This window comes from Sylvia atricapilla, chromosome 5 (assembly GCF_009819655.1).
Source record: "Sylvia atricapilla isolate bSylAtr1 chromosome 5, bSylAtr1.pri, whole genome shotgun sequence".
In the NCBI taxonomy this organism is placed as follows: domain Eukaryota; kingdom Metazoa; phylum Chordata; class Aves; order Passeriformes; family Sylviidae; genus Sylvia; species Sylvia atricapilla.
Genome location: NC_089144.1, coordinates 29,834,032 through 29,849,085, shown reverse-complemented (window position 1 = coordinate 29,849,085; position 15,054 = coordinate 29,834,032). Strand labels below are relative to the sequence as shown.

General features: G+C 40.3%; 1 protein-coding gene across 1 annotated transcript in view; it reads right to left on the bottom strand.

Moving 5' to 3' along the window:
* Positions 1-6,830: 6,830 nt before the first annotated feature.
* The window catches only part of ANO6 (anoctamin 6), a 66,314-nt gene continuing 58,090 nt past the window's right edge, over positions 6,831-15,054 (bottom strand). The window contains 7 exon segments of the mRNA XM_066319066.1: positions 6,831-7,044; positions 7,046-7,177; positions 8,119-8,224; positions 8,684-8,883; positions 12,879-13,084; positions 13,867-13,997; positions 14,610-14,707. Of these exon segments, the coding sequence (XP_066175163.1) occupies positions 6,970-7,044; positions 7,046-7,177; positions 8,119-8,224; positions 8,684-8,883; positions 12,879-13,084; positions 13,867-13,997; positions 14,610-14,707 (948 nt within the window). The 3' untranslated portion in view covers positions 6,831-6,969.

The window sequence follows — 15,054 nt, the reverse complement described above, 5'->3', positions numbered from 1 at the left end:
CTGCAAATACCCTTGTCTGCTGTCACCTCAGTCCTAGGCTGCTCGGCTGGTCCTGCAGGTTGCTGTCAATAAAACTCCCTCATTGTCCTGGGGCTTTCAGAGTCCAGGTGACATTTTGGCAATCTCTGATTGAACAATGACATTTTTTGCAAAGCCACATTTAGAACAATGATAAAGGGCACGATCCTGTGAGGTTTTGGCCATCTATATAATCTTCTATATAGTTAAAGATATGAGCGCGCAGACAGCATGTCTGAACTTGGAAAATTCACTTGGCTTCAGGTGAAGTCTGAGCTCAAAGCACAATAGCTACACCTGAATAGGGATATTCAGAGGACACAGAGCAGGTGCCAAGACCAGACCTGCTTGTTCGCAGTTGTGCAGGGGATTCTTAAAGGAACAACCCTGCCCATTCATCTGTGTAACCAGCTTAGGCAGGCAGGCAAGTCCCTCTTTTCTAAACTCATTAAAATAACTGTGGGATGAGGAGCCCATTTGGCTGCGTTTTTGGTAGATTTTTGGGCCAGAGGCTTCCCCGAAGCTGGGCTACCTGTCCCACCATCTCGTCTCTACTTCCCACCCTGCATGACCCTGTCAGGCCGTGCGGGCACAGGCGCGCAGCCAGCCCCGCCACCCGCCGGGGAGAAGGCAGAGCCCCCGCCTCCTTCCGCTGCCGCGGCTGCCAAAATGTTTTCGCGGGACAAGTAATCTTAACCCCTGGCAGCCTGGGTACTCTGAGCTCTATAAAACCCAAGAACACCACAAACCCCAGGCCCCCTCAGTCCTCAGTGGAGGGGATGGATGTTTGGGGCTGAATGCCGGCCTGGGGCCGTCGGTCACCATTTCCATTGGCTTGCCTGGCTGCAGCAAGCGAAGATCGTGCCGTGCCCATGCGGAGAGGCTCACGAGTTCCTGCTCACTCTGAGCGGCCAGACCGGTTTAGAACACGACTGCATGAATGAGCACGGTATGGCTGTAACTTGAGAGCAAGCGGGACGCCAGAGAATGGGAGGTAAGGCGATAGCTGCAGGTGGCTGTGGCTCCCAGCACAGCTTATTTAGGCACTTGTGGGCATCATAATGTCTCAAAAAGCTGTGAAATTATGTGAGAGGCTTACAAGGATACTATACAAATACCTAACCTCTCCCACCCTGATATTATGTTAGTGCTATCAGAGTTGGTTGTAATTTCTCTTGTGTTGCACAATTTGTGTCCTCCTCCCAACTGTCTCTTCATATGCTAGAGGTGGCTTTTTTGGTGTCCTGGCCTGTGCACGCTGTAACGCTGTACTGTGGAATGCATGCATGTGGGATGCTCCTTGGTCTGTGTTATGTACTTTTTTTTTTTTTTTTTTTTTTTTTTTTTCCCTCTCTCTCTCTCTCTCTCTTCAGCATTTAGGATATTACCATAGCCTACATATTTTTAGAGAATAGTATATCTCGATACAATTGATATAATTCCTGATTGATTTACTGTAACTTTAATCTTAGCAACTAGCATTGTTTTTACAGGATGTATCAGAGAATGCAGCAGAAATTGTAGAAAGCAATTTTAAAAGACTCTAGTTTTGAGGCACTTTCAGCTTGTAAATAAAAACCACTTTCTTCAACTGTCCTAAAAATAATTTTTTTTACTATTATCAGGCTTTTAAAACACATTATTTTCTTACCAGGGAAATACTGCTCCAAGCTGTGTTGAGGTTATTTATGACTAACTACATCCATATCTTTTCAGTGTTTTGCATGCCTGCTATGGTTCCCCATGCTTGAGACCCCCAAAACGCAAATAAAAATAAAACTTGCAGCCACCATCACTTGTTCCCCGGTATTGGAAAAGCAGCCTTATGTAATAGACTGGAAATGACAGGTAGGCATACTAGAGAAAAATCTAGACTTAGTGTGAATTGCTCATACTTTTACTGACATCTCTGGTGATGTGCAGGCAGAGCACACTAACAGGGTTGGGTGTTCCAGGTGGGGCAGAACACAGTGTACTTTCATCTGGTATGTACTGACTATGCAAAAAAGGGCACTTCATCTGCTCTGTGACAAGAAAGAGTTACATTCTAGCATCACAAGAAATAAAATGCTATGCTTTGTCTATTTGTATATTGAATAGAAAATAACTAAAGCCTGTTGATTTAACAGTTTTAAAATTATAAGTCAATTTGGCACAGTCCTTGTATGGATCTGGGCTATGATGATACTGTATCTTTCTGCTTGTAGGAAAATAATCCTTATTATGCTTTATTCTAAAGTTTCTTCTGTTCTTGTTCTGACAAAGCCAAATTGAAGACAGAGTTGCAGGGCAGTGGGTACTGGTATCTGTGAGATACATAGCCCTTAGTCAGCAGAAAACAGCTTGGAAGTGGTGGCACTTCTGCTTCTACAACTGTCATAAAGCTGCTTAAAGCAGATCCTGAGAATGTCTATGTGAAATAAAACCAACACACCTCAGTGCAAAGAAGTCTCTATTTAAAATTACCCTCTAACCTTTCTGTTCTCCAAGTCTTAGGAAAAGATTTCCCTGAAGCAGAGAGCAAGATCCAAAGTGGAAACAGAAGAGAACTGATGGCTGGATGGCAGGGAGAGACAGAGTGGACTGCCTGGAGGTGGGAGTATCCCAGATCCAGATGAAGAAATAAATGATGGCTCTGAAACATAACACAGGGTTTATCATGACAGGAGTGAAAGGTTGTAAAGACCTAAACTGTTTATTTGTATGAGACCATAATGGTCCTTGTCATCAATAGGGTGTTGAAAGGAATGACTTCCATCTAGGAGATGCAGAAAAACACAGGACATACATTTTAGCACTAGTAACAGTTTAATGGAGTAAGATTGAAAAAGAGGATGAATATGGAAATTAGACAGGGATGACACTGTAATAATGTAAGTGTAGCATTTGGTAGAAGGAGTATCATTCAAGGAAAAACAGACAACACTAATCAACATCAGATATATTAATATTTTAAAATATACTTTATTTAATGACAATAAATATAAAGAATTCTTAATATTCAGAAACTAATGGCAAACATTCTTAGAAAAAATACAAAAAATACACTCTCACATTCTGAATTTTATTGACATATGCAGAATCTAAAACAGTGGTGATAGTCTGTAATTTATGCTGCTTTATGGTTAAGGCAATGAAATGGTCACTGGTCCAAATTCACCCTGACTTCAATAGATCTGTACTAAGTAGGAGTCTGGCCTACATATCAAGTGTAGAAACAAAGGTAAAATGGATTTAGAGTTTAAAACAAATGCTGATTTTCCCTTCAAGCAGATCTTTAATTAAAGTGACCAGGCCTAAAACATAAACAAACAAAATTACAAATGCTCATATGTTGGCTACTGGCCCCCAGCATTTTGTTCTTATGCCTCTGCAGAGTTTTCTGCATGCAAGCAGAGCACATTTCAGCAGCTGGAGGTAGAGGCTTCAGAAACTGCACAGCTTAAATCAAACTATTAAAATGCAATTATTAGGCAGTGTGTTGGCTTCCCTCTTCTTTTTCTGATTCAGAACTCTGCTTGAATAACACTGAGCACATGGCATACTGAACTGAATTCCTGATGTAATGTCTTCTGAAATGAAATGTTACAGCTACATTAGCAAGGAGCACAGCATTTCAGAAGCAAATCACCAGAGCAAAAAGTTAATGTTGGCTAGGTGATGCCCATGCAGAGCTCACCAATCTCTTCCGTCCAGCTCTGGTTTCAGCTCTGCAGACTAAGTGCCTTCAGCGACCACTAAGTGCATATCTAAAAGCTGCCTTCTGGGTCAGTTTGAACCAGAAGGAACTCAGTCCCTGTGTGCCCAGACTAGTCTGTGATGTCTCCCAGAGAACGGAGACAAGTAGAAGACTGGTTTCAAAAGCACATTTGTCATCTGAACAAAAAACAGTTACATAGAAACACACTCAAGGCTGATTAGGATTTTATTATGGAAGGAGCCCAAACCATAGGCACATAGGCTTTGTTGATGTAGCAGGTTTTTTAACTGTTATTTTTAAGGCAGGAATATAAACTCTTTATGACACAGCAGGCTAACACCCCTTTTTAGGAAATGATGCCAACTGATGTAGGAAGAAACAACTTGGAGAATCCCCAGGTATCAAACAAGGAGCAAAAGTCTAGGCACTCCTGAAAACCAGCCTTAAGCTCTGCCACTGCTCACAGCGTGACAATTCATTTGTTTCCTAGTCTCTTTAACTGTCAAAGAGCTTCCTTAAGACCAAATAATTACCTGAAATAGTCCATTTTCCCCCTTTATCGCAGGATGCCTCCTTACCTTCCCCAGCCCTCTAACGCCACACCTGGAAAGGTATTTAAGGCACACTGGTGCTGTAATCACTGATGAGGGAATAAAAATGGCATCTCTCCTCTGAACACAACTGCAAATGAGAAAGGTCCAGTTGAAAGCTAAAATCAAAACCTCCAAGTGTGAAAGGAGCTGACTGTCCTTTCTAACCCAACTCATTTTGGATGGAGAAATCCCGAGTACTGTACTAAAATTGTTCCTCAAAACAGTTTTTTGGACAAAACTTTGTTTTAACTGAAAGTTTGGTATATTATGCAGTGATAGAACCAGATGCAGTGGGCACAAACTGAAACACTTTTTCACTGTGAGGGTGACTGAGCAGTGGCACAGGTGGTCCAGAGAAGTTGAGGGGTCTCCATCCCTGGAAATATTCAAAAGAAGAGAAGACCGGCCTGGCTGAACAGAGAGCTTTGGCTGGAACTCAGATTAAAAAGGAGAGCTGATGACCTTTGGAAGAAGGGGCAGACAACTCAGGAAGACTAATGCTGTGGGGTTATGTAGGGAAAAAAGTAGAAGGGCCAAAGCCCAACTAGAACTTAATCTGGCTAGTGCTGCAAAAGACAATAATAATGTATCTATAAACATACTAGCGACAAAAGGAGGGCTAAGGAGACTCTCGATCCTTTTTGGATGTGGTGGAAAACACACAGACAAAGGGTGAGGAAAAGGCTGAGGTGCTCAATGCCTTTTTTGCCTCAGTCTTTAGTAGTAAGACCAGTTGTTCTCTGAGAACCCAGCCCCCTGAGCTGGGAGACAGGGGCAGGGGACAGAATGAATCACTCATAATCCAAGGGGAAATGGTCAGTGACCTGCTACACCACTCAGACAGGCACAAGTCCCTGGGGCCAAACAGGTGCTGGTGTGCTCACAGCTTGAGCAGACCTCCTGTTTGCCCAGCCTGGCTGGATGACTGAGCTCCGAGAGTGGTCTCTAAAAGACATGTAGATGAGGCACTCAAGAGACAGGGTTCAGTTGTGGACTTGGCAGTTAATGGACTTGGCAGTCAGGTTAATGGTTGGACTTGATGATCTTAAAGATCTTTTCCAGTCTGAATGATCTTATGATTCTGTAGAGTTTCCTTCAAAAGACAGGCTTGAGTTACATGGCACTCAGCATTTGGAGATTTTGCTGAAAAATTAATAGGTTTAACTCCTTCTGATTATTGACTGGATAAAAGACATCTTCTAAATGCTATTTAGTTTCTGTAAGTATACGTCACACATAAAAAAGCTATATGAATAATCTGCCTAAAAATTTTGCATATCAATTGCATTTAAGAAGAGTACAAAATTACAAACATAAAGTAATCACCTAGTTTATAGAGTACAGGCATATTTTGCTTTTTTAAAAAGGTTTTGGTTTTCATTATTTATATAAATTGGTCCATTAAAACTGTTAAAAGAGAAAGCAAGTTAATAATCTGCCATTTCGCTGCTTCAGGCACAAAATAGCCCTCCACATACATGCCTAATCTGTAATTCCCTAATTCCCAGTTTGCATCTGGAGCCAAAATAAGCAAGCAGATTGGCAGCCTGATTTGAAGATGACTGATGGCTGTAGCACATGCCTCCACACCTCTGACATCCTTCCGCATTATTTAAAGCTTCATAGCATGGTTAAGGCCTATTAAATGGTTTATTCCAATCTCCAGTTTCAATAGATTAATAGTCTTGTCAGAATTCACTTTATCACACAATGTTGTATCAAAATGTTCAGCTGCACATTTGTCCTGTGTCAAAACCTGAGGGAAGAGCACGTTCTGGTGTGAGAGAAATGCAAAAGACAGCCCTCCACAAATATTGATTTAGTATGTGAAAAGACTTTTAACACTTATTGCTTTTACAGGTAGAAGATCTTCAAGGCTATGAGCATTTAGCTCAGAATGGGCGAGTGAAGTAATGAAAGTACATTGACAGGGGAAAGATAAAATGCCTGAGTTTTCTACTCACTTGGAGTGCTGTAAGGTCAGTTTGTATGCATTGATTTCAAAGGCAGTTCTCCTGTTTACACAGAGATTGATGAACAGGATGGGCTTACAGTTCTGTTGCTTCTTGTGATCCAAGTCCATGATTAATTGAAATATCTTGTTATCCATTTAAGTCTCAGTATGCATAGCTAATTCAGAGTAGCAAAAAACCACACTTAGTAGTTCCAGTGTGTTAACAATGGGATCTTGAGTTATATTTTCTTTCTTTTTCTTTCATGTTTTGGCTTTTCCTCTTCATTTTATATGTAAGGTTTGCATTAGCAAGCAATCAAAACTCCTTCATTAGATGTGATGACATTCTTACAGCAAATCATTCTTGTTCTTAAGGTTTTATTCAAGCCAGACTAGTAATCTAACAGCTGATGCCTAAAAAAAAGTAGAAAGCAGCCTAGGTGTATGGGAATTAATCTGCATCTTCTTAAGAGGATAAATAATTTTCACCTTAATTTTTTTAATATAGCCTAAAAAGCTGTTTAAAAAAATGATAACTCTTCTCTGCATTGCAGTGGTTGCATTTTGTCCAAGTCAAAACAGGTAAATGAGTATGTAGAGTTGCAAGAAACAATGTTTAGTAAATCCACAGTGCTTGGTAGCTATTGTTAATATCTGGACAGGTATTAGTTGTGCAAGTACTGTTATTCCATATGGAAAAGTACTTATTCATCTTTGTGTCGGAAAGTGCTGTCTTCTCCCTTGATGATTTTGTCAGCTATTTTTCCCATGTTTTTTTTTCACACCTTTGAGATCATTCTCATGTAATAGTTTCTGTGTGAGGTACTTCTCTCGTTTGACCTTGCTCTTGGTCTTTTGTGATACATCCGGAATTGCATAGGAAATAATAAACTTCACAAAGTATATGACATGCTGGGAAAGGTGAAAATGAAAAAATGTCAGTCAGGCTGAACAGGACATTATTATGATTATAAATGAAATGTCACTTTTTGTCTTAATACTCTGCGTTGATTTAGTACCAGTATCTAACACAGTTGAAAAAGATTTAAAAAAGACATGACTAATAAGATAGAATAATTATCTGATAAACAAAAACTTCTGATTTTCCAATCCTGATTTGAGCAAGGACTTCTCTTCCTGCTTTGGGGAAACCCTGGTACACACTGCTTCCCTCCTGCATGGAAAGACTGGTTATGGTTTCCTATAAGGTTTTCTAGGTTTGTTCAAATGACTCTGGGGCAATTACTTTTCTCTGACACAGGAAATCTGCTCTCACCAGTTTCTGATTACTTCAGCAGTCCCTAGATCAGGCCCTAAATACTTTCAAAAATTAATTTAATATTCCCAATAACCCAATATTTCTCTCTCTTCATCTTGAACTAATTCCCATTTTTTGTAAGCCCAGGCTGTATCTGCAGAGGAAGGAGCAATCGCTTTTTGATGATCATCTAGAGACTCACTTCTTACAGTGACTGTCTTTATAGACTCCACCCTGCCATGAGTTGTACCTGTATTATGCACATGTATTGTGTACAGGTATCGTATATATGCATTCAGGATGCTGTGTGCAAACTTCCTCTAAGTACATGCATTCTATTTCTGCTACTAAAAATTATTCTACAGTTCTTGAGAAAAGAAGCTGCAGATATGTGGGGCAATCCTCGGCTGATATCATAATTTCAGGGAATTCTTTTTCTAATGTTGCTACTCTTAATTTACATCTCCCAAGTTCTTACTCATGCTGGCACACATCACCAGCTCTGGTAGCTGTGCCTGGACCAAATGCCTCTGAAGGATTTTCTGCAGGGAGGGAAAAGACTAAATAAGCAATGCTCAAGCCCCCATACACTGACCTCCATGACAATGATGAAAGCCAGCTTGGCTGCAATGACATGCCAGTAGTATATGTTGTGCTCATATTGGTGCTGGTGACCAGGAGGGTACCGGAGATCCCGGTATCTGAAAGCAATGTAGGAAAGTCAGGAGCTGGTCTCTGGCATCTCTGCAGTACGGCATTGTGGCCAGAGGATGGAGCACCACATGGCCCTGCTTAACGCATCCAGGAACAGTTAGCTCGGGGAACTACTGTGATGGCTAAAATCATATCTGCAGGATAAGCCATATTTGCCTGAAATGCAGTATTTTTGACATTTTATTAAGACTTACTGATAAAATTTTTAAGGAGGTTTTTTTTTTTTGTTTTTTTTTTTTTTTAATTATCAGCTAGGAGAAAACCAAAATAAGAAAAGAATTTTCTGAGTAGCACAAACTTCCACTCCATTTTGCCATTCAAAATAAGCTGGGTTTTCCTGCCTTTTAATGTTTCTTATGGGATATTGTTAACTGAATTAGACAACTTAGATATAAAAAACATTATTTTTGTAATTGGAAAATGACAAATGCTTATTTGACACTTGCCTGCATGTCACTTGGTTCCTGAACCAAGGGGAAAGAGGCTTGCTTGCATTCTTGAAGTCTGATATATTGAAGACAGAAAGCGTGCTGTTTATATACCCCTCCATAGTGTGACTGCTGTGACTCCCGTAAGGAGGGACCGAAAAGGACCAGTAATAAACCAGACGAGGAATCATGTCAGATGTAAAAGCAATGATCATAGCCTGCGTTCCAGAAAGAGAAGACAAAAAAGCAGAGCAACATTCAAGAAATAAGCTTTAACACGCATTCCTTTGCCATGCACTTATCATCTAAAAAGTAAGCATAGGAGCTAAAAATAGAAAATATGTTCCTTTCCCGTCAGTGGTTGTTCATTCTGTAAATGAGCATGTAGTCTCTCATGGGCACAAAACAATCCCTTTCTGGCATGTGCACTGTGTACAGTTTCTAAATTATGCTAGCTCTGCTGAATACCTTAAAACAGTTATACAATAAAACACTTGTTTTCATGTGCATTCAGAGGAGATCAGCATATGTGCTTCTTATGAGTACTTATGAGATGCTTAAAGAAATTCTGCCTGATGAAACTAATGGAAACAACAGAAGAGTTCTTCAGTAATAGAAAATTAAATGTCACCAGGTTCTCCGATGTCTGATTAAAGGAATTAAATAAATTAGATATATAAATGATCTGTCTCTTGTCTCTGATCCTAGAAACATCCCACCCTTTCTGAGATGCTAGCCAGCCCAAATTTATCTTGGTACTTGTCGCCTCCTACTACAGCATAGTACATGTGGAAACTGCTCTTGATGCCAAGATAATTTTTTTAGTAGCAGCTGCATAGTGCCGTTTTACATGACGTGACCATTTGTTTTTATCTTGCTCCCAAGAGAGTCCCTGTCCTACTCAGTCTGCTAGTCACAAACTGGGTAGGAAATATGATCTGTGGGTTTGTTGTGGGAAGTCTTTTCTAAACTCATGAACTTCCCAAAACATCCTATTCTGGAGGGCAGGTTAACTATCTTTAATCCAATTTCCTCCCCTCCTACTGCAAGTTCAAAAGGTTTCCCTGTGAAGAAGACTTTCCACTGGCAAGATCTGTAGCTGAGTATTTAGCAAGAGGCTGCCCAGCCAATTCATGCCCAGCACCTGGGAAGGAGCGACCAGCTGCATGAGAAGTGTTTTGTCCCATAGCAGGATAAAAATACCCACTTGACAACATGGATAGAAAGGACCAGGGCAGAGACATGGAGGAGAAAGGTGTGAAGTAGGGATCTGGTGAGATCAGGAGGAAGGAGGTTTAGGCAGAGATGTATAAAAGAGGCAGAAAAAACCACAGGAAAATCGTAGGACAGCTAGGACCAAAGTCAAGCAGTAATGGGTAACAAAAGAGCATAAAAAATGGGTTAATATCTGTATTTTATTCCCCATCACACCAGGGTCCACACCACAATTCCATTTTTGTGCAGCATTCCCAGCCAGACAGTCCCAGACTGAGGAGTTATTTGTAACAGTTGTTGAAAAGGTAAAAGGAGAGAGAAGAAAGGATGAAAAAAAAAAGCGGGTATCTCTTCTACAGTTCTATGAGCAATGCTTTGGTGTGCTAGCTACAGCAACCTCCTGCTGGAGGTTGTTGGAGTCAATTGCCTCTAGCAATTGACTTATGGTCTGCGCTGGTTTGGACATTCCTGGCCTCTTGCAGCAGATCAGATGACAATGCTGACCTGACTGGGAATCACCACTGGATCCTTTCCCTGGTCTGATTCATCATGTGTTTATATAGTGCTGGTGCCAGAGATAGGACTAAAGGGGAAAGACAGCAAAGGGAAAGAGCAGGCAGTTGAAAAGGGGGCAAGACCCACCCTACCTCAAGTAGCACCACTGCCAAATGATGAATGATATCCCAGTGTCTTTCCTTTTGAGTTAGCTTACTTTGAAGAACCTGAGAAGCTAAACTGTAGTTAAGATAAAAGTTGCAGAAACAATGCTTTTGAGACTGTGGTCCAAGATCTGTATTTAGTTCTCCAGAATATTGATATAAGTGAGTTCAGTTGAAAGAAAGTTTGGCTGATGAGAAATATTAGGGAAGCATTCTAGGTCTCATTGAAAATTTTCAAGGATAAGGTGTTTTTCTTGTACAGCACTTTGGCTTAAATCAAATGTAGTTGGCATGCACTTTTAAATACTGTTTTTAAGCATTACATGCCAGTGTGAAATGAAGTGAAAATTATGTGTTGTTTATATTTACATGCTGAGTGGGTGTTTTTGACTGACAAGAAGTATATATTACTGTGTCTTGCAGTTGCAGGGAGACGACCTCACAGCTAAATTACTCTGTTTTTAACTCTGAAGTAGAGTTAAAAGTAGAGTACAAGTAGAGTATTTGTAGTCTGAATTACAAGCATAGAAAATTTTTGTTAAATAAACTTCCTTTCTGTTCGTTAGCTCATAAATGAATTAATATCAACTTAACAGTAAGGCAAAAAAATTCTTTCTCCCTTTGGACCAAATGAGTTTGCTGCTGCTTCTTTGTATCAGAAAGATGCTGCTATATAGCATTTACAGAGCTTAATACTTGATCTTACTGAATCTTTTTTGCAAGACCCCAGGTCTCCCATCATCCTAAATCTGAACCCTGTCTCATTCTCCTCCCTCTCTCAGAATGATCTCCAGATGTGCTCCGGAGAGCTTCAAGGACAGAAATATGAGAGCTAATCCTACGGCATCCTCTCAAAGGAAAAACTTTTTTTCCTCTTGAATTATGGGCTGCATTTCAGAGTATTGCACTGGAGAACTACAAACAAACAGCACATTCTTTGCTTCCCAAGCTTTACTACACACAGTTTTCCATTTATACCATAACTAATTAAAATCAGTCTTCAAATCAACAACAGATGCAATAGCAAGTCCAGTGCCTCACGGCAACTCTCAAAACTGGTAGCTTTGTGCAGAAGTTGCTTGCAAGTACTAGCAGCTGCTACAAAGGTAACATGCATGAAGGAGAAGATGCATGAAGGAGAAGAAGATACAACACCGAAGTCTAATCAGCTGTAACAAGTCACATAGAAGAGAAGAAACACTTTCTGTGTACTGAGGTAAAAGCAAGGCAGGGTTGGTAAAGGAAAGACTGATGACTTGGATCAGTTCCTGGATGTCAAACAAGAAAAGAAACACACTCAAAGGAGAAAAACAGCTTCTAGCATTTGCTCAAGCACATGGCTCTATGGCCCACACTTCATTAGCAATAAATAACAATCTCTTTGAGGTCCTCACAACACGTGCAGCGGGGCTGTTTGAAGGTGACAGTCTCTGGAGCTGAGCCCCTGGCAGGCCAACAGCCCCACGGAGGTGAGCAGCTGATGCCCTGTTTGCACACTGACATCAGCTGCAGAAGGCAGGGCACGAACCTGCTCCTAATAGCAGCCTACACATGGCTGAGTCAACGTGAGGTCACCAAAGCCTGAACATCATGACAACTGTGATAAGGTACAGTATTTTAAAGCAATTTTAAGATACACATTCAACTTGTAGTTTCATATTGGTATTACAAGATCCAGCTGGATTGACTAGGAAATACAGTTATCTTACCCAATAGCATAACATATTTGGATCTTTCTGATAACAGAAGTAAACAGCGACCTTGTTGAGAAAGGCTATTCCCCATGGATAGTCTGTGGTGTTATTGTCCCTGCAGAAGAAACCAGTGGTGATTTCTCCTTTAAAAAAAGGCCTGCAGCAAGAATTTTCTGTAGGTTAATACATACTAGTTACTGTATAAGAATAAGCAATCAAAAAAATCCACAGTGATAAATAACAATGGCTTATTTTTCTTTCCACAATGCAGCCTACAAATAAGATATTGGTGAGTTGATGCAAAAAATGTGAATTTCATTGTTACAAGTATATTAATCAGAATTGTTTTCTTAAATATTTTCAAGAAACTCTCTTAAAATTCAGTTTCTTTGTTGTGTACTTAAAAAATTAAGTACAACTGAAGAACAGGTTAGTGTCCAAATTCTCAGAAAATCCATTCTGATCTGCAATTTTGAGCACACACGGTATTTTTAAGCACACAAGAAAGAAGCTGAATATCTGTTGCAAGGAGATGTGCCTCAAGGATCATTTCAGTTGCATTGCCACACACAGCACTCCCACATTTGGATGTAGCAGCTGCAGTGAAGGCATTTTATCCTCTGCAGGTGTTGGCACCGTACTTACATTGGTGACCACGGCCAGAATGGCTATGCCCTGCAGGATGGGCTGCCAGGCACCAATGTCCTGTGCCTTTTGTGGAACCATGCGCCTGAACTGGGTGGTCAGCTTCCACGCATCCAACCGGATCTCCAGCATGTTGTTAATAAGGGCCAGAAGAGGAGCCAGGGGGAACGACGCCACAAACAGGGTCACAAAGCCAAACTGTATAACTGTGAGAGGGAGAGGTGACAGGCATTGGTGAGGCTTTCACTTACTGGAGATAAGCAAGTGTAGGCATGTATAGCTAATATACTTCAAATTCATATGGTAGAAACAAGAAAGAGTAGCTGGGTTCCCAGTGAATCTTCTGGATGAGAAAATAGTAGCACAACACTACTGGAAAAACGTGTTAGGTGAAGGGGACAGGAAAATATTACAACTCGCAACACAGCATGGGGAACTATTCTGGGTATTCAAATACATATTTCTTTCTGATGTCTTTATCATGAAGACCTGGAATGACTATCTGTCTCCGTACTGAACTTGAAGGTCCAAACCAGCAATCATCTTATTGGTGTCTGGGTACTGCCTTAAGTACACTGGCAATGTTGTCACAGAATGGATGGTGGCAACAAAGCAGCCATGGCCTGCCAGCTCCCAAGTTACCAGCAAGCACTCCTGGTGACTGCAGACCTCTAGCAGAGCAGTCAGACACTGCTGGGCTCTGCTATGCAACACCAGAACATGACAGGGGTCTGCCTTCTGAATGCATTTCTCACAAGATTAGGCAAGGAAACAGCAGTACTTCTCCATGTACAATCACATGCTGTTTCCTAGTTATAACATGGATTAAGGCTTAGCTGCTTAATAAAAGCTTGTAAAACCATCTGTAATGGCTCAATCAAAATTAGTCTCCTCTGTCTACCATATTAAGCATTGCTTGTATGAAATCTTTATTTAGAACATGTCTGCATCCAGGAGCAGTAGTGAATAAGACTAAACTGTTAATTACCCATTTCAAGATACTCATAAAATAATCCAAGTTTTCCAATGGGTTGGAGGTGGTAGTCATGTTCCCAACGTGCAACAACTTTTTCTGATCTAGCAGCTGCAGAGTATCTTCCAATTAGATTCTTGAGCAAACTGTCAGACAGGGAGGAAAAGAACACTAAAATAGGTAAAAGAACCTAAAAAGTTCAGTAAATGAAAAAAAAAAAAATTGGCATTTCTGCTGTTAGAGGTTTAAACAATGAATTTATTTATTTCTGAATTATTCAAAACTTCCTTCTTTTTGTTGCCTTATCTTAAAAGTGGGGTTTTACAAACCATAAATAAGAGTGCAAAGTGGATCCCAGAATCATAGTGATTTATATTTACTAAATGAATTAAAGTAGTAACTTATATATGACTTTTAAAAGCCCAGTGTATAACAACAAATCCTTCCAATCAATACTGAGCAAGTTTTCAGTTTAATATTCTTGTAACTTCTACTGTATCAGTTTTGAATATTGAACCTGAAACACATCAAGTTTGACTTTCAGAGGAAGGAAAAATTTCTGATTAGAATTAAAATCAGTTAAAACAACAGAGACAGGATCCCAGACTACCAGAGCAAAAAAGACTCTGAGAACAAGTCTTATTCTTTCAGAATACAATATGCACTTTCCAAACTCAGTGACCAAGTGCCTGAAGGCATCAAACAAAACAGTATTGTTCAAATACAAAAGAGAAGATTACTGAATAGTTTGAACTTACGGAAGAAGAACTTCTTGAATGTTGTTCCATATAGCTTTCCCTCCTACTATGATGGCAAGCTGGGTTGTGAGCTCGAGGAGACATCCACCTGGATCACACTGAAGGTTGGGAGAGACAGGAAAATTTTTTGAATTTGGGTAACTTTTCAGGCATGAATGAAACATTTAAAATTATGCAATCCTGGTTTATTATAATAACATTACTTTTTGAAAGTGATCAAAGAAGACTGTCTAGGCAAACCTTTCCAGTAAGGTATGCAAAAGCTAATTCCAGGCCACATATGGTAGGTTGACAGAATATCAGCAAAAGAGTGAAATACCAGAAGACATGCAGCTCTGTGAGGGTCACTCAGCAAAATAGGAATGCTTCTACTGATATTCTCTCCTTTCTGTGTACCCAGTCCCAGACTGTAGGCCCACGGTAAAACACACTTTTTTGGGTATGC